The sequence below is a fragment of the Acanthochromis polyacanthus genome, chromosome 7, assembly GCF_021347895.1.
Source record: "Acanthochromis polyacanthus isolate Apoly-LR-REF ecotype Palm Island chromosome 7, KAUST_Apoly_ChrSc, whole genome shotgun sequence".
Lineage (NCBI taxonomy): Eukaryota > Metazoa > Chordata > Actinopteri > Pomacentridae > Acanthochromis > Acanthochromis polyacanthus.
In genome coordinates this window covers 21,041,284-21,068,888 of record NC_067119.1, presented here as the reverse complement: position 1 = coordinate 21,068,888, position 27,605 = coordinate 21,041,284, and the positions used below count along the sequence as shown (strand labels likewise).

The following is a 27,605-nucleotide window of genomic DNA, read 5'->3' as shown; positions in this document are numbered from 1 at the left end:
AACAATAATACAAATTATTTTTCTTAGCAAAAATGATAAAAGTGGCATTGATTCTGGTCATTTTTGACCCACTTATTAAAGAGTGTAGGATCCAACCACTTGTGCATCTAAGGGCTAAATATCAGTGATAATAAAGCAGAGTTCTAATATTTGTTCAAGGCCCCTCAGTTGTGAAATAATTTGTGATAATTTGTCAACTGATAAATATTCTTTAAGTGTTATTGAGCGTTTATGTTGCAGCTAAGTCAAAGCTACATCAAAATTTGAGAGTTAGCAGGTTACATTGCAATATTTCACATTTAATTTTCTAATCACAACGATGCAAGCTATTATGATTTAGGGGTTAAATTCGTGCACATACATTGGACATGTAGTTTTACTGCTAAAACACTCTGAAGTCAAACTGTTTTGCAAAGTACTTATAAGGTCCCATTTCGCTTGAAGGCACCCAGAGACCGCCCATGTTTGCAGATTGAAAACTGCCTTCAGACCACGTTTTTATCTCCAGACTGAACCCTCTCGTGTGTAGAGGATCTGCAGGGGAGCAGGAGGAGGCTGTGGGGGAGGACAGAGCTGCTGGTAGGTGCTGCTGTGACATTTGCTGCTGGCATGAAAATGGTTAAAAGCAGGACGGTGTTAGAGGCGGTGCGGCTCGCTTTGAAGGGATTGTGTGGGTTAACTTAGGTTGAATGGAGAGTGGAGAATGTTTTTAATTCAAAATAAGTCCCGATTAGTGTGAAGTTATGAAAAGAACAATCGGGGGGCTCATGTCAGCTAACTAACTAACTAGCTACGTGGCTCTGAGCAACAACAACAACACGGACGGAGCACAGCTGTCTGTTTTCTACAGCGGTGAGTGCAAATGACAGGATACTGCTGTTATTAACTAAAGCCACAGAGCAGAGTCATTAGAGAAAGTTGAGTTTTCTACAAAATCTATGTTTTACTGTCACATTAGTTGTGAGACAGAAACAGTGCATGGATTCAAGCAGCTGGCATCTGATAAGACACGTTGCTCTGTGACATTTTGTGTACATATGACTGCAGCCTGAGGTCAGCATGGAGCTAAAGTCATCTCACTTTCACTGCTTTTATTGTTTTTATTAGTTTGAGCAACCAATGCAATGTAATTACTAGAAGTTTAACTTCTCTTAAAGGAACTGCTTTTTAATAATATGATCCTTAAAATTGTCATATATCACATAAAAATGTCCTATGAATGCAATACCTCAATTAGTTTCCTTCTTGTGGAAATTGATGCCTCAGCCTTTCCTTTGTTTCTGTCAAGCCTCAAAGTCAAAGTGGCTCCAGAGGACAAACGCCTCCTTGTGTGCCTGTTTCACATGCATGGCATGCTAATAAAGCCTGGTTTTAATCTGTCATGCATTCCTTCACTGACAAAAGGAATTTGTAATAGTTTCCCAAGGGTTGCATGTTAATGTGTACTTCACTGTCTTCGTGCTGTTTGTGAGGATGTGTTGTCCCCCTCCTTCCCCCTAACTTTCCTTCCCTTCAGTTCCTCGGCGCTGACCTTTACCCCATATGAAGCAGTCACACTCAGCTCTCATGTCAGCTGTTGGAGACGGGCTGTTTACGGGACCCTCACTGGGAAACGTAGCCTGCCAGGTCCTGCTGGCGCACAAACCAGCGTGTCCCACTGATCATATGACTTGTAGTCAAAGAAGTGTCCGTGTGTAGCTGTGCCGAGTTTAATAATTGGTCAAATGATTTGATTGACCATCTATATATGAATGAATATGAGTATATGAATGTGTGAACCTCTGCCTGTTTCAACTCAGATTACCCAGCAGGCCCCTGTCCTGAGAGGACTTCTGATCACAGCACCATAAATGTCTTCAGACTAGAATAGTACACAGACACAAACACTACATAGCATTAAGTCCTCTGAAATATAGCCAAGGACAAAGTACACTTTGTAACTGTTCTGGAAACTTTCATCCTGGACGTAATAGAAAACCAGTTTGCATTTCTGATCAGGATTCTTTCATTTGGATAATTAGGAATTATGAGTAACATGCACTGAGTGGGAGCTTTTACAATGCTTAGTGATTGACAAAGTATTTATTAGAGACACTAGTTTTAAATAGGGACACACATTAGCTTTAGTACATTAAACATTTAATTAATACACCATTAGGTTGCATTATTTTATTTATTTATTTACATTTATTTACAGAGGTATAGCCCCTTGGAATGAACCATCTCGTTTTCATTAAACAACTGTTCTCATCAATGAGCAATTTGATGATAATTCTCTCAATTAATGGATTTACTATTTGACTTAAATTGTCAAAAAAATAAAAAATGTCCACCCTAATTTCCACAATGATGTCCTCTGATGTCTGAGTTTGTTTCATTTCATAGACTTAAATATAAAATCAAAACTGAAGAAAGAAACAGTAAATGTTTGCCATTTTTTTCTAAAAAACCTGACATTAAAAATTAGTCAGCAACTTATATATAATTTATGCATTTACAGTTGTCTACTTCAATGACACAAACTTTTTTTGTGTGAGTAAAAGCAGTTATAAAAAATAGAATGATGAATCTGTCCTTCAAAGTTTCCTCACACTTGATGAGAAAATGTTACTGTCGTCTCTTTAATGAATCCTGATGTCCACTTTGTCCTTGTTGCAGTCCCAGGAGGATGTCTGTGAATGCTCCTGTTGGCAGTTTTGGGACTAATCCTATGGATATTGTTGCTACTGTGGAGGATTAATACCAGAGCAGCAGCAATGCCTCTGAAAGGAGAAGAATCTCCATCTGGCTCTGCTCCATCTGCAGCCGAGAAGGACATTCTCGCTGCAGGAAAACGCTCTGTGTCAGCAGTTGCTGGCACTTCAACAAACAGTCAGGATAAGAGTCCACAGACCTATGGTGGATCCTCGGGTCTCCAAGTCAAAACAGAGTCCTCTGAGAATCTACAGACCTCTTCTGAGGTAAATTCAGAGCAGCCATTGGTGCCTAAGACCACCCAGGCACGTTCTAAGACCATCTCAGCAATGCTCAGCTCAGGGCCTGAGGCAAGGGAGCGCCTCAAGTTCATTCTTGGAGCATCAGAGGATTACTCTTCAGACGAGGAACCTCTCGTCTTGAAACCTCCAAGTGGAGCGTCTCAGCCAGCAAACTCCACCCCCAGATCTTCCCCTCAGCAGGCGACTTCTGCAGTGCCACAGCCCAGCTCCTCGGGCATCAAGTAAGAATTTCTTTCTGTTTGAGCTCATTTAGTTTCAGCTGTCCAAGATCAGGCATGTTGCTGTCACATGATGACACGTGTGAAAAGCTTTATCTGGAAGTAGTAGCTCTGGCTTGTGACGTAAGCACCGAGACATCCCAAATTTGAGGGAATACCGTAAACTGGATCGATTTTTAAGTGTGGCGGAGATGAATCTATAAGAAAGTCTGTATGTTAGACTAACACGTGGTCACACTGGTAACATGCCGTTGTGCTACTTTTTGTCCCGTCTCCGCTGTGTGTTATCACCTGACTGCATCGAGCTGACCTGTGTTATTGTCACATGCCAAACATCTCGACTCTATTATTGGAACAAGAGCCACAGCCAGTGACTTTGAAAGCTGCTGGTGGCGTGACTCCTGGTCACAACACAGTAAACAATTTAAGAACCTATGGTAATTCTTTATTGCTTTTGCCATCATCTGCAAAATACATATTTTTTTTAATAGCCAGTCTTGATGGTTTGTGGTATACGGGACAGAAGAGTTGTTTAGTGCAAACAGCCAAGTGCTCGGATCAACATGCTTAGTTGGATGGAAAAATCTGTGTATGTTAGAGGAGCTTGTGGGAATCAACATGAAGGGGAGAAAGGTAAGATAGTTCTTTCTGCTAAATCACAGCTGTAGAAGCATGTTCCTGCAGGGTGAGGGATGATCTTTTCACTTCTTAAAAGAATTTAAGGGAAAATAGATCTATTTGACTAAATGTGCAAGAAGGTTTTAGCCTTTTCATGTCCAAAACTTTGGCCACAGATTGCTCTCTTTTATAAATAAAGTAGAACACTTAGTCCTGCTGTTGGTCTCTGCTCTGATTATATTTGTAAAGAGCAGCCAGCGATCTGTCAGCGGGGATCTGTAGATATTTTGCTCCATGTGTGGGAGGAGAGAAGAGAGGAAGCACCCACAAAGAAGCGTTTCGCAGAGGTCTCTTTGTTTTGGTCACATATTTTAAAGCACATTTTTACTACTAAGGACTCCAGCACGATAAAGTCAACTCTATTATGGAGGGACAGAGCAACTTATTCCCATATCTGCAAAGGTATGTTCTGCAAAGTGGTTTGCTATCGTTCTTTGTAATTTGATACTTTAGCTGCAGTGTTTGGTATGTGGACAGAACAGCAGGAGGAAACGAGGGAAAGTCACACACCGTTACTTTGTGCCGAACTTAAACAAATGTTGCAGCAACTTCTACAGACATGTTTGTGGACAGGAAGGAGTGCTCTTGAGGCGGTACTACAGTTATGTTACTGTGCAGAGCTTGTCTTGGCGCACATATGTTTGAGGAAGTTAAAAAAAAAAAAAAGAAAAACACAACAGTTTGTACCCTTGAGGGACAGACAGCATGACACAGCCCAGAACAATGTTTTAATGTGACGCCACTGTAAAACGGTGCAGGAAAAGCGTGTTCAGTTGTACAAGTTATCTTCTCATGATCCTTGAATGTTTGTGATTAGATACACTGTGTTTGTTCAGTAAAGTATGTGTCTAGTTAGAATACATCCCATCTTATCAAGGCTCATGACCTAAAAAAGTTCAGAAAGTGCAAGACACCAAACTGAAAAAAGGTTATCAGAAAGTAGTTCAATAACAGATTGTATTCCCTGAGTGAACAGTACGACTCAGGAGTGAAGTTTAAAGGTCGCATCAGACAGAATTGTGCTCCAGCTGTACAGTAAGGGCCGCTGATGCAACACAAGTGTTTCTCTGTGATATCTTGAAATGGGACAGTGTTTCTGTGAAGGTACAAGTGGCATGTGGTGCAATTGTAGCAAGACTTTGGAATGAACATTGCATGAGCCAACAATTGCTAACGGTATGTAAGTTAAATGCCTAAATTATATTGCAGTATTCAATCAAACCGTATTTTTGAAAATTGCTCTACTTGTTTTGTCTAATCAGTGCTCAGTGTGTTGTCATGCTGGTGGCATTTATATAGTATTGTGTGATATCAAACCATGCCAGTACAGTTCAGTTTTACTCATCTTATATTTAGCTTTTGTAGTGTTGTTAAAATTTGGACAGACTTATATGCTCCAATGACCTCTGTTTATTCTATTTCTTATCATTGACTGCTGTGTCACTCCAAAAATGGATTAAAATGTCTTTTGCACTTCAATCTTAAAGCTAATTCTCTCAGTAAACATGAAACCTAAAGGTAATTTCCAACTGCTGCCTTATGATTTGCAATACTTTCTCTTAGCAATGATGATATTAATCACTGTTAATTAGAAATTTGAGAGCAAATGAGAAATAACTTCAACTTGTAAGCAGTGATTCCTGTCACATCATTTGTATTGCCTGGTGCCACATAAATTAGCAGCCATTTCTATATACGGTAAATGGGTCATCATGTATTCTTGCAGACTGTACCGTCAGTCTAACTTCCAGCTGCTCCCAGCATGCATATGCATGCATGTATATTTAAAAGAGACATTAAGACACATAACTTTTAATTTTTATTGGCTCCACGGTGACAAGCATGATAAGAAGGGATACCAAGAGCGATAGCTTTGACCTAATTTCTGTGTGTAATAGCTGTACTGTTTCGTAAATTGTCAGCCGTGAAGAGCAGCAGTTAACTGTCATTTCGAAGATAAGATCATAAATAAATGGCTGGTCCAGACTTTTGTCCCTGCCTGTTGGAAAGAGAGTCTGAACTTTGACTTGGGGTTTTTGATTTTAAGCGCTCCGCCTGTTGCTATCACGTAGTTTCTTAACAGGCTCTGATTGAGGCTGTTAGGTAATTTGTTTTTTTTTTCTTTTTCCCTCTGTGGTTGTAGAGGAGAGCTGCTTTCTGCTTCTGTTTTGCCTAACTGGATGTGAGTTTATATAGGATGACATCCAGCCTGCAGTTTCGGGATAATTTAATGTATGTTGCAATGGAATTAACAGTGAGCTTTCCATTCCAGGCCTAGCATGTCTGGTCCTCACTTGGTGAAAAAAGGACGAGAACACAGAAAGATGGATCTACAGAGGGACTTCACTGTGGCCTCTCCTGCTGAGTTTGTCACACGATTTGGTGGCAACCGGGTCATAGAAAAAGTATGACTCAAAGGCTTTCTTGTATTTCTGCTTTTATACAATCGCAGCGTGCTCCAACTTTTGTCTTTCTTCTAAGCCTACTCATGTGGTTTCTGTTTGTGGTACAGGTGCTGATAGCTAATAATGGCATCGCTGCGGTCAAATGTATGCGCTCCATCCGTCGCTGGTCCTATGAAATGTTTCGCAATGAGAGAACCATCCGCTTTGTGGTCATGGTGGCTCCCGAAGATTTGCAAGCTAATGCAGGTTATTGTGACCTTTGTCAGCTTTTTTTTATTGCCCAGCAGTCATCTCCAAGAACTTATCTGAGTTAGAGTAAGAGAAAACCAGCGAGTCAGGTGTTTGAACAAACATCTTGTTATGTGTTTTCTCCTACAGAATACATTAAAATGGCAGACCATTATGTGCCTGTACCCGGTGGAACCAACAATAACAACTATGCTAATGTAGAGCTGATAGTGGACATTGCGAAAAGAATCCCAGTCCAGGTACATGTCAAAGTTTATTGACAAAGCATTGTTCTTTCTGATCTGTGGCTCTGGGTTAAACCTTTCACACACAACTGTTGGAAATGATTATATGTCCGTTTATTTGTATTCTGTGTCCTTAAAGGCTGTGTGGGCCGGTTGGGGACATGCGTCTGAAAACCCCAAACTGCCTGAGCTCCTGAACAAAGCAGGGATATCATTCATGGGTATGAACCGTTACCTTCATTTAGTTAGTTAGTACCTGTGTCGCATCTCATTATTAAGTGACAGCTACTTTTTCTCTCAGGGCCATCCAGTAAGGCCATGTGGGCTTTAGGGGATAAGGTGGCTTCTTCCATTGTGGCCCAGAGTGCTGACATTCCCACACTACCATGGAGCGGATCAGGTGATGTCTCTGTTCTTAAAATGAGTAATAAGACGTATTCTGCTGTTTTACAGGGTATAGACAGTGATATATTCTTACCTGGTGTGTCATTGTGCTCCAGGTCTAAGAGTGGACTGGGCTGAAGAGGACCAAAGGCAGGGAAATGTAATCAGTGTTCCTCCAGAGATCTACACTGAGGGCTGCGTTCATGATGTAGATGATGGACTAGCAGTAAGTATATTTAGCATATCATCACTCTAATGTCTGTACATTTTCTGATTTTTTAAAATATTTTTTAACCAGTAGCCAATTTTCTTTTGTTTAGTTATGTGCTCTGTTTCTTTGCAGGGAGCTGAGAGAATCGGCTATCCGGTTGTTATCAAAGCATCTGAGGGTGGTGGTGGAAAAGGTATCCGGAAAGTTGAAAGTTCTGAGGATTTTCTAAGTTCCTTTAGACAGGTTTGTGCTATTATATTTAAGACTGAAATGTCTGCGTTCATTTGAAATCCAGTCCCAAATTTCTACACTGTGATGCAGTTCTTATTTAACATGTATTCTGAATGCAGGTCCAGACAGAGGTACCTGGCTCACCTATCTTCATCATGCAACTGGCTCAGCATGCCCGTCACCTTGAGGTCCAGATACTGGCTGATGAGTACGGAAATGCGATCTCTCTGTTTGGGCGAGACTGCTCTATTCAGAGAAGGCACCAGAAGATCATAGAGGAGGCTCCTGCCACCATAGCTGCTCTCTCAACATTCGAGCAGATGGAACGGGTCAGTTTACGTCAGTGCTTGTATTTATTTTCCTATCCCAACTTCTGCTGTGGGTGAAACATATTTTGTGTCTTCTTTGTTTAGTATGCTGTCCGACTAGCCAAGATGGTGGGCTATGTGAGTGCAGGTACGGTGGAATATCTCTTCTCTGAAGATGGAAGTTTCCATTTTCTGGAGTTGAATCCTCGTCTGCAGGTGGAACATCCGTGTACGGAGATGATCGCAGATGTAAATTTGCCAGCTGCCCAACTTCAGGTAAACCTTTCTTGGTTGACTTAGAGTATGCTCTGTAATTATGAGGGTTGATCAAAAGGTTGAGAAACCGGCACAGAGAGCGTCACCGTTGCGCACATGTAACATGTACAAGCAGTTACTGTTTTAAGACAGAATGATGAATCACGCTGTGCTGTTACCCATGTTACCTTGTTTTTGGACCGCTGGTGGGAGCAGATTTTTCAGTTTCTTCATGAAGCACAAACTGTAGGATGGAGAAACCACATTATGTGTCTATTAGCAGCCAGGATGAGCAAATATTCATGTTAAGGATCATCAGTGGTTTAAAGAGAGGGTCTGCAGCCACCACCAAGAGACAAAACGGTATTTTTTTTTTTTTTTAATGGAAGAGCCCACGGTTTCCAAAACGAGACAGTATGCATCAGGTCAGGAGTGCACTAGGAGCATGGTCATTGTTTTCTTCAGCATCTAAGTGGTCGTGCACCATTAATTAATCCACCAGAGTCGAACTGTCAAGGCAAAGTTCGACTTTAGCATCCAGTGGTTACTGAGAGAAGACAGTTATTGCAAATGACCTGAACTATGGTGCAATGGCATGTTAGACACTTGCACAGTATCTTAAGGCTGCAACTAACAGTTACTTACATTATTGATTAATCTACTTTTTATCTTCTTGATTAATCATTTAATCCCACAATTAGTGGAAAAAAATGTCACTCAACTTTGCACACTTTAATGTGATGTCTTCCGATTCCAAAAATAATCGGTTTATGACGATTTATGACAAAGGAAAGCAACAAATCCTCCTGAAGCCAGAGAATTATTGATTTTTTTCCACTGTTTTTTGAAAGAAATTATATCAAATATGAGTCGCTAAATCTTCAGCTGTTTAAAATCCTGTATCAGTCAGCCTCTAATGCACACTAATCCCAGTACATTATAATAAAAGGGCCAAACTCATAATTTTGCACGTGTTAACCATTCTGCTGTGTACATTATATCAGTTTTCAGTACTTTAATGTGCTGTGCACCACAATTACATATGGATTTTGCCATAGAAACAGCACAATCTTTGATCCTAATCTAATTTTTGCGTCTAAATAATTTACAATTTCTGGTTTTTATAGACAGTGTCTGAACTTTTTCATCAATTGTTGTACACACGTGGACAAAATTGTTGGTACCCCTCAGTTAAAGAAGGAAAAACCCACAATTCTCACTGAAATCACTTGAAACTCACAAAAGTAACAATAAATAAAAATTTATTGAAAATTAAATAATCAAAAACAGCCATCACTTTTGAATTGTTGATTAACATAATTATTTAAAAAAACAAACTAATGAAACAGGCCTGGACAAAAATGATGGTACCTGTATAAAAGATTGAAAACTATTTGACCAGAGTGACATGATTAACTCAGGTGTGTCATTTAATTGACATCACAGGTGTTTCCAAACTCATAATCAGTCAATCTGCCTATTTAAAGGGAGACAAGTAGTCACCCTGCTGTTTGATGAAAAGGTGTGTACCACACTGAACATGGACAACAGAAAGCGAAGGAGAGAATTGTCCCAGGACATCCGAAAAAAAATTATAGACAAACATCTTAAAGGTAAAGGCTATAAGACCATCTCTAAACAGCTTGAAGTTCCTGTGACAACAGTGGCTCATATTATTCAGAAGTTCAAGACCCACGGGACAGTAGCCAACCTCCCTGGACGTGGCCGCAAGAGGAAAATTGATGACAAATTGAAGAGACGGATCGTTGGAATTGTATCCAAAGAGCCCAGAGCAACCTCCAAAGAAATTAAAGGTGAACTCCAAGGCCAAGGTACATCAGTGTCAGATCGCACCATTCGTCGTTGTTTGAGTCAAAGTGGACTTCATGGGAGACGACCAAGGAGGACACCACTGCTGAAAAAAACTCATAAAAAAGCAAGACTGGAATTTGCAAAAATGCATGTTGACAAGCCACAAAGCTTCTGGGAGAATGTCCTTTGGACAGATGAGACCAAACTGGAGCTTTTTGGTAAGGCACATCAACTCTATGTTCATAGACTCAAAAACCAAGCATACGAAGAAAAGAACACTGTCCCTACGGTGAAACATGGAGGAGGCTCAATAATGTTTTGGGGCTGCTTTGCTGCATCTGGCACAGGGTGTCTTGAAAGTGTGCAAGGTACCATGAAATCTGAAGACTATCAAGGCATTCTGGAGAGAAATGTGCTGCCTAGTGTCAGAAAGCTTGGTCTCAGTCGCAGGTCATGGGTCTTCCAACAGGACAACGATCCAAAACACACAGCCAAAAACACCCAAGAATGGCTGAGAGAAAAGCGTTGGACTATTCTAAAGTGGCCTTCTATGAGCCCAGATCTGAATCCCATTGAACATATGTGGAAGGAGCTGAAACATGCCATTTGGAGAAGACACCCATCAAACCTGAGACAACTGGAGCTGTTTGCTCATGAGGAGTGGGCCAAAATACCTGTTGACAGCTGCAGAACGCTCATTGACAAATACAGAAATCGTTTAATTGCAGTGATTGCCTCAAAAGGTTGTGCAACAAAATATTAAGTTATGGGTACCATCATTTTTGTCCAGCCCTATTTCATTAGTTTGTTTTTTAAAATAATTATGTTAATCAACAATTCAAAAGTGATGGCTGATTTTGATTATTTAATTTTCAATAAATTTTTATTTATTGTTACTTTTGTGAGTTTCAAGTGATTTCAGTGAGGATTGTGGGTTTTTCCTTCTTTAACTGAGGGGTACCAACAATTTTGTCCACGTGTGTATATCACAGAAAAAAAATATGGGCCATCCCTTTGCAATGACACTATAGAGACCGATTAAACTAAGCCATTTTAACTCTTTTTTTAAAAAAATCTCTGATAGATTGCAATGGGAATCCCCCTGCATAGAATTAAAGACATTCGCATGCTGTATGGAGAAAGTCCGTGGGGTGACACCATCATTAACTTTGAGAACCCGGAGTTCATGCCAAGTCCAAGAGGTCACGTCATAGCTGCTCGGATCACCAGTGAAAATCCTGATGAGGTAGAGCTCAATTTAATCAAAACTCACTGTCCTACATTTTGTTAGGTACTTCTCATTTTCACCCTTTTCTTCCTCGCTCCCAGGGGTTCAAGCCAAGCTCTGGCACCGTGCAGGAGCTGAACTTCCGCAGCAGTAAAAACGTCTGGGGCTATTTCAGTGTGGGGGCGACTGGGGGACTTCATGAATTTGCAGATTCCCAGTTTGGACACTGTTTCTCATGGGGCGAGAACCGTGAAGAGGCCATCTCGTAAGACTCTTTCTTGATGATGCCGCGATAACTGAGCTTTAGCTACTGTCAGCCAATTCTGCAATATTTGTTCTAATGGTGTAACTGTCCATGAAGTAACAGAGCAATGTGGGAAATGCAGTGACCAATAATACAGTCAAATTTTAAAAAAGGCAACTAACAACTGGAACAAATGCAATTATCTTACATTTTTCAGGGTGATTTAAGATATGCTAGTATTTCTTTTTCAAAGAGGTTATGTAATAATGTAGAGTAAAACAATGTAAAGTTAGAACATGAAAATATCTGCATGTACTAGGACCTGTGTTTATCAGGCGTCATGTCTGCTGTGTACCTCAGGAACATGGTGGTGGCTATGAAGGAGCTGTCCATCAGAGGCGATTTCAGGACAACCGTCGAATACCTCATTAAACTACTGGAGACAGAAAGCTTTAGAAACAATGACATCGACACTGGCTGGCTGGATCATCTCATTGCAGAGAAAGTGCAGGTAGGAGGCTGAAAACCTCGGTCACTGAATTTGTATGTATTATAGTTTTCTCTTTGCTTCGTAAAGCCACGTGTTCGTCTTACAGGCAGAGAGACCAGAGACCATGCTGGGGGTTGTCTGTGGAGCTTTGCATGTTGCTGATTCTAGCTTCAGAAAGAGTATGTCCGACTACCTACATTCACTGGAGAGGTCAGTAAACAGATCTTATTAATGTCTCAGTGCGGTTGTTACTGTGTGATTTTGAACACCTTATCCTCTGCATCTGCAGAGGTCAGGTGCTGCCTGCAAACAGTCTGCTCAACTCTGTTAGTGTGGACCTGATATATGAAGGAGTCAAATTCTGTCTGAAGGTATTTGTTTTATCCCTGTACTTCTCCTCTTCTGACCTAACCTCGTACCGATTTTAATCAATAACTTACTGTGGCCACTGCTTGCAGGTGGCTCGCCAATCCCCAACAACTTATGTCATCATGATGAATGGCTCCAACATTGAAATAGATGTCCACAGACTGAGTGACGGTGGCCTCCTGCTGTGCTATGATGGCTGCAGCCACACCACCTACATGAAAGAGGAAGTAGACAGGCAAGGCTGTGACTGTGTAAGATCTGGATGATTATTTACTTTTGGTAAACTGTTCACCAACTTCCAGTATTGTTTTACCTCTACAGCTACCGCATCACTGTTGGCAACAAGACTTGCGTATTTGAGAAGGAAAAGGATCCCACGGTGCTGAGATCGCCCTCTGCTGGCAAACTGCTCCAATATGTGGTTGACGACGGAGGCCATATTTTTGCAGGAGAAACCTACGCAGAGATTGAGGTAACCCATTTTAATAAACAGTGCAATGTCTTTGATTCCATGATGCATGTTGTGTCTGCTGGCGTTTTCAGCTGATTTCATTGTGCTGTGGTTTTAGGTGATGAAGATGGTGATGACTCTGACTGTAGAGCAGTCTGGCTGCGTCCACTTTGTCAAGAGACCAGGGGCAGTTCTTGAGCATGGCTGCGTGGTGGCACATATGGACCTTGACAACCCCAGCAGTATAGCCAGAGTAGGTTATTTCAAATCACTGTCTGTACCACATGAACTAAGTTCCTAATTGGATATTCGTACCACTCGCTAGCATGACTCAGCAGATGCAGATTATTGGCATAAGCCTGCAACTCAACACATAATTCTTATGGCTTTCTCCTTCCCTTCCACTATGTATGTGTTAGCATTTTCAAAATCCCCTGCACTACAAGAAGCATCAGCCACAACCTACATGTTGAAAATTTCAAGTTTTGGATCTTGCAGTTAGGCTGTCCTGTGACTTGAATTTGCCTTTTTTACCGTGACGGTTCATATTGTAGCTAAAAACATCAGATTAGACATTTTATCCTGTATTTTTTAGATTTAATAAACAAAATGTATGTCGCACATTGAAACTGTTTTAGTTTTTAATTACAAATATTAATTAAGAATTGTTCCAATTTGCCATATATTATAGGTGGAACTCAACACAGCCACACTGCCACCACAGCAGCCACTGCCCATGGTTGGGGAGAAGCTTCACCAGGTGTTTCACAGTGTGCTCGAAAACCTGATTAAAGTGATGGATGGGTACTGCCTTGAAGAGCCCTACTTTAGCAGCAAGGTAGATATCAGCCCTTCAGCCATTTCAGATTTCTGAATTACAAGACCTCAAGAATTTTAGTTGATCATATGAATGAGTTTGGATTTGCATTTCTGCAGCTGAAACAGTGGGTGGCTACTCTGATGAAGACTCTGAGGGACCCCTCCCTGCCGCTGCTGGAACTCCAGGAGATCATGACAAGCGTAGCAGGTCGCATCCCAGCGAGTGTTGAGACAGATATCCGCAAAGTCATGGCGCAATACGCGAGCAACATCACCTCTGTCCTCTGCCAGTTTCCCAGTCAAAGGGTAAAACTTAGTGGTTGAAATTGGGCCTGTGCCACAGAGGAAGCTATTTAAATATAAATATTCACTCCTGTAATTTTATCGTAGTTATATTTTGCCTGTTTGATTCCAGATTGCCAACATTTTAGACAGCCATGCAGCGACCTTACAGAGGAAAGCTGACAGAGAGGTTTTCTTCATGAACACTCAGAGTATTGTACAGTTGGTGCAGAGGTTAGGTTGTTTTAGTTTTGTCGAATGCAGATTGTGCAGCATCATAACATATATGATTTTCATATCATGTTTGTTAACTCTTGAATTTGCTTCATTTAGATTTCGTAGTGGAATCCGTGGCTATATGAAGTCTGTGGTTCTTGACCTGCTGAAGCACTACCTCCAAGTAGAAATGCAGTTTCAACAAGGTAACATTAATAGTCTTTCAACTTTTATATGGTGTTTTCTTTACAGTTACTGCAGCTGATCTTTTGTTGACATATTTGTGCTCTTTCTCTCTCTTACAGCTCACTATGATAAGTGTGTTATCAACTTGAGAGAACAGCACAAACCTGACATGAGTCCTGTGCTTGACTACATCTTCTCTCATGCTCAGGTCTTCAAGAAGAACGTCCTGGTCACAATGCTCATAGTAAGGCTTTCATCAGACTGTGCACTGACAAAAATAAACTTCCTGCATAGTTCTTTTTTGAGAAACAATGTGTGTCTTTGTGTGTGTATAGGACCAGTTGTGTGGACGAGATCCCACCCTGGCAGATGAGCTCATGGTCATTCTGAATGAACTCACACAGCTGAGCAAGATGGAGAACTCAAAGGTGGCCCTAAGAGCCAGACAGGTACGATTGCCTGCATCTCAGGAATACCTTTATATGATACTTTACATAGGTACTTATGGTGCATTTTCAAAATCCACATTATAAGGTGCTTCACAAAGCAACAAAATAAAACAGAAAATTCAGTTTTGTTTTTTTTTTGCAAATTTCAAGAAAACATGTAGGACTTTTTTTCCACTCACATTATTCTGTTTGTTAGGTTCAGGTTGCTATATTATTTGTGATGGTCTCTTAGGTCTTGATTGCCTCCCATTTACCGTCATACGAACTGAGACACAACCAGGTGGAGTCCATTTTCCTGTCAGCCATTGACATGTATGGCCACCAGTTTTGTCCGGAGAACTTGAAGGTTAGCCTCGTTTGCAGAAATTTCATTATAATCCTCATTATAGCAGCTTGAATATCAAATAAATATTTATTTTTTATTTGATACAGAAACTGATTCTCTCTGAAACATCAATTTTTGATGTTTTGCCCAATTTCTTCTATCACTCCAATCAAGTTGTGTGCATGGCTGCATTGGAGGTATGGTTAGTAGATTCAAACAAAGGGATTTCTTTTCATATTCTTTTTATTTCTTAGTCAGTGATGATTACGTGGTGTGCTTACTTTTTAGGTGTACGTTCGCAGGGGTTATATTGCCTACGAACTTAACAGCGTCCAGCATCACCAGCTGCAGGATGGAACCTGTGCTGTAGACTTCCAGTTTATGTTGCCATCGTCGCATCCAAACAGGTACCAAGTTTCCGTCAGACAGACTTGCACATGAATAATACAATGTCACTGTCCAGTCTCTGCAACTTCCAAATTTGAACAGATGTTGAGCATCAGAGGCTGTAATGCCTTCCCTCTATTGAGACCTTTCACTTGATGCTGAAAGGTCTTGACGTTCAAGTGGGCTTCCACTGAGCAAAGGATTCATTAAACCAAATAAACTTTTAATGGAAAAAGGCTTTGCTATGTGGCCTTACAAAACATAATTTCATCCCTCCCTGATCATCTTTTTGGCATTCAGATAAATGGATAAATGGTGCTGGTGGAAGGCAGCCTATGAGCTTCTGCTGTAACTGCTGATGGCTAACTCTGACTGAAGAATGCTTTCTCCCATCTGACATTATTGTGAATGTGCATAGCATCTTGTAAAGTGCTTTAATCTAATCATAATACCTATAGAGGTAGGCGTACAGTTTGATCAACCTCTGCTAATATTCACCTGTCAATCATCTTATTTCAGAGGGAGCAGCCGTACTCTGAGCAGGTAGAGTAAAGCTCCTCCCAACCAGTCAAACCACCTGATCGTGTGTATGTCTCAAAGCAATGCATGCTGGATGCACCATGTTACTTTCTCCTCCCGCTTAGATACGTTTGCTTCAGGACTCCTCTAATGAGTCCTTCCTAATTCACTTTTAAGCTCAGCTTCTCCATTTGTTCTTTGTTGCTTCTCTCAACTGGTTGAAAATCGCTGAGCTTTTTGAGAGAAACATCTTTTATTTAATTCATGTTCCTCTTAAAAACTTCAAGCCTGAGATTTCACTGATTGCTACCAAGTGGCGAGCCTGTATTCTCCATCTTCAGGTATTGATTCCTGATTAGCAAATATCAATCTGGTGTAGTAACGTTTGTGCTGGCTAACAACAACAATTCATAATCCCTTTCAATTCAACCTGGTGGGGACTCAATTTGGACCTGAGCTGGACTCGGGTCATGAATCTGATGACTCCTGACTTCATGTAGACTTTAGAACCTTCACGCGTGGTGACTTGACATCCTCCCAATACCCAAACATAAAAGTATATTTGATACAAAAATGTGCAGCCAAATAATTGTAGATAAATACAATAAATCAACAGAAGACAGGCTGAGTAATCAGGAAGGAGACGCACCTTTGGCAGTGCACATCAGCACAGATTCAAACTAGGGCTGTCACAATATAACTACATGATTACAGCAGTCAAAAGTCATGATAACAAAATTCATTTCGAACATTGTTTATTGTATGCTTTCTCGCCTTTTGAAATGAAGTACTCTTAAAATGTGAGTCCAGAAAGGTGGAGAGAGTCTGTATCCATGACTGTCCTTTAAGTTGTCCCTATGTTGAAGTGTCAGCCACATAGTTACTGACACTGGATTATTTACGATATCGTATTTGTGTTTTTAACATGATATCAGTTTTTCAGTTATTAAATAACACAGTTATTGCCAATACTGGTGTAACTCAACACCCAAATTCAGACATTAAAACATTCCAGGAAGTAGAATTCCAGTTTTTGTCTTTTGTTAATTTAAATGACAAATATTTCAGAGGAGAGATCAGATCGGGGGTTAATAGTACCCAAGAGTAGCTCAACCTGGATGTAGGACTTCAAAGTCAAGACTTGAGACTTACTTGTGACTTGCAGGCCAGTGACTTTGTGTCACCTGTATCAATTGTACGTAATTAGAATTGGATGGAAAGAAAATCCAGACTTGCTTTAATTGCTCTCTGTATGAATTTTCCTACAACCAGTTGTTCAGTGTTGTATGAGCACATCTCTTCACCTGATTATTCAGTTGTTTTGTCTCTTTTTCAGGGTTCCTGTACCAGTGAATGGATCAGGCCAGTTTAAAATCAGGCGGCAGAGCAGCGACCTCTTCCTTGAGGGAGCCTTGTCTCCACCCTGCCAGCGCATGGGGGCCATGGTGGCTTTCCAGTGTTTTGATGACTTCAAAAGGTCACTTTTAACTTGTCTGTGTTTATTCTCCAGAGTTTATGTAGAAACCTGGGTGATTTAGTGGAAAGCAAATGGACTTTTGTTGTTGTCATCCAAAAGGCTTCCTCAGTTCTAACTGGCTGGCAGGGATCTGGAGTCCCAGATAAATATTGTCACCCCCAACTCCCATGGCTAATGCGTCATTATTGACCCAAGACTTACATGTCTTGAGGTGGGAGTGATTGTTAAACTGCAACATTTCACAACTAATGTTGTAAAACTGCAAGGTCAAGGATGACTCAAAATCTTAATGGTGGTGGAAGTTTCTGAAAGATCTCCAGACTGGATGATAAGTACCAGATAAGTTTTGTGGACCTCGTCCTCTGTCTAGAGATGAGTGTTTAATGTACTTCCTTAACTCCTCTCTCAAACCGCCTGTCTTCTGTGTCCAAAATGTGTAGACTACTGTTCTCACCAGAATGTCCCTTATCCTTCATGTGCAGGTGGGACTGCTAAGTCTTGTCCTTAAGAGCGGACTCTCCTGTTTTTTGCTTGTGGAGCTGTTGTTTAGTCTCCCTTATATATAGGTCTGTGTGCTCCGTGCTGTGTTGGACTGCATACACAACGTTGTTCAGCTTCTTTGTGGATGTTTTTTCCTCAGAGTAACCCAGATACAGCAGTACCAGTGTTGTTCCATTTATTCTTCTTTTGTTCTCTGTTTGATATTGTGCTGTCTTTTCAGATATCTTCGCTGATTTATTTAATGCCCAATTGGGATAACCACAGAAGAAATCCATTTGCCTTCTACTGAAGCGAGAATCACTTCTAAATAAATTAATTACAGTTTCTCTCCTATTTATTTAGGACAGAGACATGTAAATGAAATCAAAAATAAATGTTCTCATTCTCATGTTTGCTCTGCTTCTTCTTCTTATGCAGGAATTTTGATGAGGTTCTATCCAGTTTCGCAGAACCGCTTGAAGGTGCTTCTTTCTTAGAGTCCTGCTCCAGTCTCTATGAGGAGGAGAACTTTAAGGTGAAGGCTGTGGCTGTGCAATGGCTTATCGATTAAAAAAAGGCTTTTTCAATCTGTGTCTGTGCAGCTACTACTTTTTCTTCCATCCTTCACAGAATATCAAGGAGAACCCAATCCACATCATTAATGTGTCCATAAAAACAGCAGACACAGAAGACGACAGTGCTCTGGTCACAGCGTTCACTTCCTTCGCCCAGTCAAAGGTCAGCTGTCAGATCCAGGTTAACATGTTCATCTTATATTTGTCATACATTTATATAATAGTGAACTGAAAAGTGTTCTTTTTTTCTTACAGAAAGCAGTCCTGTTTGACTATGGAATCAGAAGAATCACATTTTTGATTGCACAGAAGGTAGTCATTTCCAGATACAGTAACACATAATCACAGATGGTCTCCATGTGAAACACAAACAGTTTGCTACTCTGAAATTTACAACAAATAGAGACTGAATAGGTTTAATATTCAGTTTTTATTTAAACATTTGTTTAATTTAGGGTGTAACTTTGCATTTATATTGCTGCTGTTATACATGAAGAATTTTTAAATCCTAATTTATTTTTACTTACAAACTACCTGTTTAGTTGGGTTTCCAGTGCAATTGTTTTCAGAAAGTACTAATATGGTATTTTAAAATAGGCTTGCTATCTTATTATCATTTTGCTGTCATATTTAAACAGAGAGAATTTCCAAAGTTCTTCACATTCAGAGCAAGAGACGGGGTAAGTTTGTGGTAACCTGAATACCTTTAGTGAGCCAGCGTTCTGCTGTCAGGGGAGATAATGACCCCCAAACTGTGTCTTCAGTTCCAGGAGGATCGTATTTATCGGAATCTGGAACCAGCTTTAGCATTTCAATTGGAGCTCAACCGAATGAGGAACTTTGATCTGACTGCTGTTCCCTGTGCCAACCACAAGATGCACCTTTACCTGGGTGCTGCTCGTGTTCAGGAGGGAGCTGAAGTTACAGACTACCGCTTCTTCATCAGAGCAATTATCCGACACTCAGATCTCATTACAAAGGTAAGAAGAGGACCTCAGACTTAAAGAGAGTTTAGTTAAATTTTGCTCTGTGTTTTTAAGGTGTATTTTTTACAAGATGAAAACCTTTGGTGGGATTACAGAATATTACATGATGCCGTTTGATGCAGTTTTTACATGCAGTTATATCTTCCCACATAACCAGGAAGCTTCCTTTGAATACCTGAAAAATGAAGGCGAGCGTCTTCTGCTTGAAGCCATGGATGAGTTGGAAGTGGCCTTCAGTAACACCAGCGTCCGCACAGACTGCAATCACATCTTCCTCAACTTCGTACCCACTGTTATCATGGACCCCTCTAAAGTCAGTGTGCAGCAATTTTTTTTTACAGTTATTCTTCACTACAAATTACTAATACTATGAGTTTTAAGCAGATCTCAGACTTAAAGTCAGGTTGATTTTATCCACAGTGAAGTTGTTTACTTAGATGCTGTTTACATTGTCATAGCTGTAGTCCACATTCACTGAAGGGTATATACAGAGCCATACAGACTTCAGACTGTGTATTTATTAGATTTATTGTGAATCCCTGTCTTGACCTTCAGATAGAGGAGTCTGTCCGCTCCATGGTGATGCGCTATGGCAGCCGTCTTTGGAAGCTGCGGGTCCTGCAGGCTGAGCTGAAGATCAACATTCGTCTGACAACAACTGGAAACGCTGTTCCTATCCGCCTCTTTATCACGAATGAATCGGGCTATTATTTGGACATCAGCTTGTACAAAGAGGTCACCGACCCAAGTTCTGGGCAGGTGAGGACAGAGGATGTGTTCAGTTCAAGACTTTTGCTATGGCTGCTTTTTCATGGTTATAAAAATGACCAAACTCACCATGTCATCTTTGCCTTTGCAGATCATGTTCCAGTCATATGGAGACAAGCAGGGTCCTTTGCATGGCATGCTCATCAACACTCCCTATGTGACCAAAGACCTGCTGCAGGCCAAACGCTTCCAGGCTCAAACTCTGGGAACTACATACGTCTATGACTTCCCTGAGATGTTCAGACAGGTACTACTTATTATATATTATAATATTATATGAGCTAATGTTACCGACCTGTGCGACCTCACTGAAAATCTTTTTGTAGGCCTTGTTCAAGCTGTGGGGTTCAGCTGTGGGGGACAAATGCCCTAAAGACGTGCTGATGTGCAGTGAGCTTGTTCTGGATCCACAAGGACGACTGGTGCAGATGAACCGGCTGCCTGGAGACAATGACGTAGGATGCTTTTAAGAACACTTACATCGACTGCTACACTTTGTGTGCTATTTCAGTGCAACAATACTAATAAAAACTATAACCGTTCCTCCCCAGGTGGGAATGGTTGCCTTCAGGATGAGGATAAAGACTCCAGAGTACCCAGAGGGCAGAGACATTATTGTCATCTGTAATGACATCACTCACATGATCGGCTCGTTCGGTCCTCAGGAGGATGAGCTGTACCTCAGGGCTTCTGAGCTGGCTCGAGCTGAAGGAATCCCTCGCATTTACATCGCAGCCAACAGTGGAGCACGAATCGGTCTTGCTGAAGAGGTCAAACACATGTTCCAGGTGGCCTGGATTGACCCTGCTGATCCCTACAAGGTGACTGCTCAGACCACTTTCTTTTATATGGGCATTTTGTGAAAGTAGATAAAATGACTGCAGGAAAAATGTGTGTGAAGGTGTAGGTTTTATAAAGGATTATTTCCGTTTCTTCCTGTAGGGTTTCAAATACCTGTACCTGACGCCACAGGACTACACTCGTATCAGCTCCACCAATTCTGTTCACTGTCACCATGTAGAAGAAGGTGGAGAATCCAGGTACGATGTTTATTCTAACAAAGTAGCAAAGCCGGCTAATTAAAAAATGAAACAAACAGCCTGTCTCTGTCGGATAGTCTAGCAAATGTAGATGTGATCATTGAAATGTGTCTAAAGTATTTAAAGTGTGTTTCTGTTCTGTAGTTTATACATGTTTTTGTTTTTTGCTGTTACAAACAGCATGAGAACCAAATTCTACCAGCTTGTTGTGTGGTCAGAAGGGACATATAATTAAAAAAATGTGAAGTTGAACTGGCCAACAAAGCTTTGTTCTTTGTTGATCTTGTCAATGTGCTCACCTTTTACAGGTACATCATCACTGACATCATTGGGAACGCTGAAGGCCTTGGGGTCGAGAACCTGCGAGGTTCTGGCATGATTGCTGGAGAATCTTCTCTGGCCTATGAAGAGATAATTACAATCAGTATGGTAAGAATGTGGATCTGATTTTCCTCAGCAGTAAGCAGGGAACTCTTTGGGATTTTTACTGAAATCACTTCATGCTCTTGCAGGTGACGTGTCGCGCGATCGGAATCGGAGCCTATCTAGTCCGTTTGGGTCAGCGAGTTATCCAAGTGGAGAATTCTCACATCATCCTGACTGGAGCAGCAGCTCTAAACAAGGTTTGCCACCTTATTTAATCTATTTGTTTTCTGAATGCACAGTAAAAAAGTTTTGTCAGTAATATGGTAAAATATAAAAGATCACCTGGTTCTCCTTCTCTGGAATTTAACACCCTAAACCAAAGCAGTTTCTGGCTGTTTTTTGCTCTTGTCACATTTTTACTTACTGTGGCCTAAATTATTTAAAAATATATACATAAAAAATTAAGACTTTCAATGTTTAAAAGTGCCCAAAGGTGTTACTAACACTGGGGAAAAAATGCTGGCTGTCCTAGTATACATATTTTACTACTTTCTACCCTCCATTTTTCATACTCTTCTCCTATTTACTGTGTGTTGATAGCTACTGAGTCACTAATGACTTCACAGTTGTGGCAAGGATTGCAGAAATTTAAATTTTTTTTGTTTTTTACAGAATCTGGATACTGCAAATAATTTGTTTTCCATGAAAATGTAAATGAGACATGCAGAATAAAGTGATTTTGATGAATTCTGATGATTTTAAGCTAAGATATTATTGAGTTTCCCAACAAAACACAAGGTCACACAAGATTTGTTCAACTCCGAAAAGTTAGAAAATCTGACAATTCTTCCTGTGTTTACAAGTTCTGGCTTTGATAAATGTCCTAAGTTTGATGGTTTTTATAAAGATAGCAACTCATCAGTGAGTTTTGGGGTTCAGGAGGGTAAATGCTTTATCACAGCCAGCAGTGGGTTGATTTGTAGTTAAAAATCTGGCTTGAGAGAGGCCCCTGTATTATAAATAGCTTTATACTGTAGCATTAATACTGGAGTACTTCAAGTGAAAGGTGGCAGGAAAACTAATCTGTACCCCGGGTTAATATCAGAAATGAATTTAAGTCCCTGCTTCTGTACAGGTTCTGGGCCGAGAGGTTTACACGTCCAGCAACCAGCTGGGAGGAGTCCAGATCATGCACAATAATGGAGTCACACACACCATGGTGCCAGATGACTTCGAGGGTGTCTACACCATCCTCCAGTGGCTCTCATACATGCCAAAGGTTCGGCATAATGTGTGAACTTAGTATGGTGTTGAAATCCAAATATACAGTAACTGAATCAAACCTTCAAGTCATTTACTGGATTTTTATTTTCTGTCCTCGCAGAACAAATACTCACCTGTGCCTGTAATGGCAACTACAGATCCAGTGGACAGAGAGATAGAATTTACTCCGACCAAAGCACCATATGACCCTCGCTGGATGCTGGCTGGCCGACCTCACCCCAGTAAGTTGAATGATCTGCTTTCTGAAACTTCTCTATTTCGGTAGGACACCAAGTAATGTAATTTTAATCTGTGTCATTAGCGGTGAGAGGCGCCTGGCAGAGTGGATTCTTTGACCACGGCTCCTTCATGGAGATAATGGAGTCCTGGGCTCAGACAGTGGTAGTAGGCAGAGCACGGTAAATCTGTTTACACTCAATCTGCACACTTGTACAGTACTTTAAATCTGTGTTAAATGCTTATTAGTGCTTAAATTGATTGAATATTTGTGTTGTTGAATAAATACAGATTAGGAGGAATCCCCCTCGGTGTCATTGCTGTTGAAACACGCACGGTTGAACTCACTGTCCCAGCTGATCCAGCAAACCTGGATTCAGAATCTAAAGTAACTAACTATCTGCATGTATTTATGTCATATATATAAAGCTGTAGTTATAATTAGAAGAGCACTTCACCTCTGCCCCTGTTTTTGTGCATTCATGTCAGGTCCTGCAGCAGGCGGGCCAGGTGTGGTTTCCAGATTCAGCGTTTAAAACGGCTCAGGCGATTTGTGACTTCAACCGTGAACGCCTGCCTCTCATGGTGTTTGCCAACTGGAGGGGCTTCTCTGGGGGAATGAAGGGTATAGAACGAATACTAAACTTTGCAAAGACACTGCACGACATGCAGTTCACACTGGAAGTATTGGGGCAGTTGCATATTTTTTGTTCTTTGTGCTTCAACACATTCGATTCAAAATAGAATAAGCAATGCAACATCACAGTGTCCAGTTTTACTTTTAATTTCGGTAGATTTACATTAATATAGAAGTAATTGTGTGAGTGATGTGTCCTTTTTAATGCACAATGTCCAGAGTTTTAGGGGTTCAAAAGTGATTGGATATACACATGAAGTCAGACAAAATGGTTACATTTATCTTCAGCAGATGTTGTGCATCTTTTATGGTGATGCTCTGCCAGCCCTTCAGCTCTTTCTTGTTGTGGGGTCTCTGCTTTCAGTTTGGTCTTTAGTAAGTGGAAAAAGTTCACTCAAATTAAGATCAGCTGATTGACTCCTTGATCCTCTTTTAATCATTTTGATATAGGTTGATTTTTGAAGGTTGATTAAAACTTCGTTCCACAACTCTGTCAATTGCTTTATGGATGTTTTTGTGACATTCAGTCTAGCTTTTCACTTCTTCATTCTAACTGGAGATTTTTATGTGTACGGTCAAGAAGTCTTCCCTTAAATGTTATCAAGGAAACATGAATCCTGGAGATAATCGTTTATGACTTGCTGTGTTCTAAGGTCGGTTACCTTCTCCATCTCATCTACAAGACTTGTCCTCTTTCAGTATTAGCATAATTCTACTCAAATTAAAACTGAGACTTGCAATAACCATTATTTTATTTCAAACTGTAAAGAGCAAATGAACAAACTAAAAAAAATGTCTAGCTGCCAAAATGCTTCCATCCGACTTGTCTAAGACTGTTGTATTTCATACAATAACAACTTTTTTCCCCCCATTTCTGTCCCAGATATGTACGATCAGATATTAAAGTTTGGGGCCTACATTGTGGATGCCCTGCGTGGTTTCCGGCAGCCGGTGCTGGTGTACATCCCACCTCATGCTGAGCTGAGAGGGGGGTCTTGGGTGGTGATAGACCCCACCATCAACCCCCTGTGCATGGAGCTCTATGCTGACAAGGAGAGCAGGTACTTGAAGCAGAGCTGTTTTCTTCCAACCTGAGCAACAGATTTGTACATGTATGTGTCCTGGTATTCTATTTTCTGTCCAGGGGTGGTGTGCTGGAGCCCGAAGGTACAGTCGAGATCAAATTCAGGAGGAAGGACCTGCTGAAGACCATGAAAAGACTAGATTCAGTCTATGCTAGTCTGGTTGAGCAGCTCGGTAAAAGCTCTCTCTGGCTCAAACACAGAACTCCTTGAATATTTGTGTTTGTATTTATTATCGAAACACTGCTGGCGTCTTTGTAAGCTTTGAATGTCTTAAAGTTCTTCTGTTTTATTCAGCTTCCCCAGAGCTGTCTGACAAACAGTGCAGAGAGCTGGAGGCAAAGCTCAAAGCAAGAGAGGAATTCCTGTCGCCCATCTACCACCAGGTGGCAGTGCAGTTTGTAGACCTCCATGACACTCCAGGCAGGATGCAGGAGAAGGGTGTCATCACGGTGAGTGTGTGCTTCATTAGCAATCTGGTGTTATGACTGGCACTGTGTGTAACATTAGATGCCAAACATGAAGTGAAGTTTAGAACTCAAGCTGTTGTATCTTGTTTTACTGTGCTCTCTGACATTTTTAACAGGACATTTTGGACTGGAAGAATGTGCGGACCTTTTTCTACTGGCGTCTGCGTCGCCTCCTGCTGGAGCAGGTGGTGAAGTGTGAGATACTACAGGCCAACAAGGATCTGAGTGACGGACACATGCAGTCAATGCTGCGACGCTGGTTTGTTGAAACGGAGGGAACAGTCAAGGTACGTGACTACAGCAAGAGATACTGCTTGTACTGATGTTCGACATCCACTTTACGCATTGTGAATAAGTGTCTACAAAAGCAGAACTGAGACTGAATGTTTTTATTATGATGTGGTTGTTGGAGTTATGGTTGTTTGTTGGTAATTGATCATTTCTCTAACATGATGCTTGTGAAGTTACTGTTTTTGTAATCCTTCCATGCTGCTGTGAGCATCACCATCTGTCAAAGTGAGAGACTGAAAGTCTACGACCTGTTTCTTGTCTTTTCAATATCCAGTGACCATTTTTAGTTGTGAATTGTAAACCATGAGCCAGACACTTTTCTGGACATTTCAATGTTTAAAAACTGATCATAGATTTAAAGCATGTTATGTTTATCTGCTCTACAAGGCTTATCTCTGGGATAATAACCAAGCAGTAGTCGAGTGGCTTGAGAAGCATTTGTCCAAGGAGGGTGATACGAGATCAGCCATCCGAGAGAATATCAAGTACTTGAAAAGAGAAAACGCTCTAAAACACATTCGCAGGTAAGCAGACTCATACACATTTAGTATTTAGTGTCCAAAGTCTCAGTAAAGCAGTGAATATGAAATGTGAGCTTATACATCAGTGGCCTACCCTGTGTGTGTGATTGGGTAACTTAGAGATACTTGAACAAGTTTGTCATATTTAGATAAAACTTCCTGTAGAATTGCAGCTTCACTGAGCCAATAAATGAAATATTCCATAGAATGTATAGAAAAGTCTCAGTGGGCCGCATTCTGTGTTTTGTGCAGTGATTTAAAAGTGATAGAATCGTCATGGTGGTAATCAGAGGGATTCCTCAACACCACAAGATAAGCCACTGAGAGTCTTAGTTTCTTCAGCCACTGCAGAACAACCTGTAAAGTGTTGGTAGCTGAATACACCACCTTTATTGTAAATTCAGATCAGTCTGCACATTTTCACTTCTGAAAATATTTTATGTCAACATGTTTTAATGCTGAACTTGTTCTGACTTTTCCTTTGTGTCCAGTCTGGTGCAGGCCAACCCTGATGTGGCTATGGACTGCATCATCCACATGAGCCAGAACATCACTTCAGCCCAGAGGGCCAAGCTGTCACATCTGCTCACGACTATGGACAGCACCAGCACCAGTTAAGCTGTTGGACTTTATCAGGTCATTATATTAAAACGAATAAAAAAACTCCATAGTAGTTTATAGTACTGTTAAAGTTTATCGGTACTGAAGCGTAGTGTACTGTAGTATTAGAAGGTGGACAAGATAAAGGCACACAGTCTTGAATTTGAGGGTTCTAGTATAGGTAATTATAAAAATACACGCACAAGGACAGTACTGCCTTTCGTCAACTGTGCCCTGCTGAATGGCATTTCCACCTGTCTCAAGTTATTCAGGCTTCATGACATGGAGGACTTGATATTTAGGTGCTAAGTGTCTCATTTACTTTTAGGTTTTACATAGAGTGTGTGTGTTCATCTTTGAATGTAGAAATAAGCTCAAATAACTGATCAGTTCTTTGATCAAAATTCAAAAGCCAAAAAGTCTTGAAGTCAGTTCATTCTGTCTGGGGAAAAAATAGGAATTTTGATTAGCATTGTAATCCAGAAGTGCACATGAACAAGCGGATTTCTAATGAGCAGTATTTGTTGTTTCACTGTTTGTTGTTTTACTCAGTCCATCAGTTTCATTGTCACTTTGTCTGTTTTACTTTGTGTGTTTAAGACAAAGGTATGAATGATAGAAGGTAGCGTGACACTTTGGGATACTTGTGAACATTTCATTCACTTTTATCTGCATCCTTAACGACAAAAAGCAACTCAGGTTTCAATGGAGATTGTGTCTCCAGGGATGTGTTGATTTGCCTTACCACTGACTGAAATACCAGAAACATCAGCCATAACTTTGCATTTGAATGTATATAAACGCTTTCGTGTTTCTTGCATTCTAACAAGGGCTGTTCGTTAATAAATGTCATTGATATATTTAAATATAAAGAAG

At 40.7% G+C, this 27,605-nt stretch overlaps 1 protein-coding gene across 5 annotated transcripts; it reads left to right on the top strand.

Annotated features, from left to right (window-relative positions):
• The first annotated feature begins 479 nt into the window (after positions 1-479).
• On the top strand, positions 480-27,604 carry acacb (acetyl-CoA carboxylase beta). 5 transcript variants are annotated; one of them, XM_051951328.1, is made up of 54 exons: positions 480-579; positions 2,659-3,217; positions 6,165-6,297; positions 6,405-6,543; positions 6,676-6,785; positions 6,910-6,991; positions 7,072-7,170; positions 7,271-7,380; positions 7,498-7,608; positions 7,716-7,925; positions 8,010-8,180; positions 11,056-11,217; positions 11,301-11,464; positions 11,804-11,954; positions 12,040-12,143; positions 12,223-12,304; positions 12,392-12,537; positions 12,624-12,774; positions 12,872-13,006; positions 13,445-13,591; positions 13,690-13,878; positions 13,988-14,088; positions 14,188-14,276; positions 14,376-14,500; positions 14,592-14,705; positions 14,938-15,051; positions 15,138-15,227; positions 15,319-15,437; positions 15,937-15,960; positions 17,273-17,413; positions 18,332-18,428; positions 18,524-18,631; positions 18,724-18,780; positions 19,107-19,148; positions 19,233-19,448; positions 19,612-19,767; positions 20,010-20,213; positions 20,314-20,469; positions 20,549-20,677; positions 20,774-21,043; positions 21,165-21,262; positions 21,571-21,691; positions 21,775-21,885; positions 22,764-22,907; positions 23,013-23,133; positions 23,214-23,310; positions 23,420-23,516; positions 23,618-23,753; positions 24,649-24,826; positions 24,910-25,022; positions 25,145-25,299; positions 25,434-25,604; positions 25,996-26,132; positions 26,621-27,604. In XM_051951328.1, the coding sequence occupies exons 2-54, from the start codon at positions 2,679-2,681 to the stop codon at positions 26,745-26,747; spliced, it is 7,293 nt and encodes a 2,430-aa protein (XP_051807288.1). In that variant the 5' UTR covers positions 480-579; positions 2,659-2,678; the 3' UTR covers positions 26,748-27,604. The 5 variants fall into 5 exon arrangements, 4 of the variants coding, with proteins under 4 accessions (XP_051807288.1, XP_022053949.2, XP_022053957.2 ...); XM_022198257.2 differs by having other exon boundaries at positions 544-852; XR_002595900.2 differs by lacking the exon at positions 26,621-27,604 and having other exon boundaries at positions 542-852; positions 25,434-25,833; positions 25,996-26,117.
• The last annotated feature ends 1 nt before the right edge of the window (position 27,605 follows it).

Bases quoted from the DNA above. Each gene is read 5' to 3' on its own strand.
- acacb (XM_051951328.1), top strand. From the start codon at position 2,679: ATGCTCCTGTTGGCAGTTTTGGGACTAATCCTATGGATATTGTTGCTA. The intron at 3,218-6,164 runs GTAAGAATTTCT...TTTCCATTCCAG, and splicing joins CCCAGCTCCTCGGGCATCAA to GCCTAGCATGTCTGGTCCTC. The intron at 7,926-8,009 runs GTCAGTTTACGT...TTCTTTGTTTAG, and splicing joins CATTCGAGCAGATGGAACGG to TATGCTGTCCGACTAGCCAA.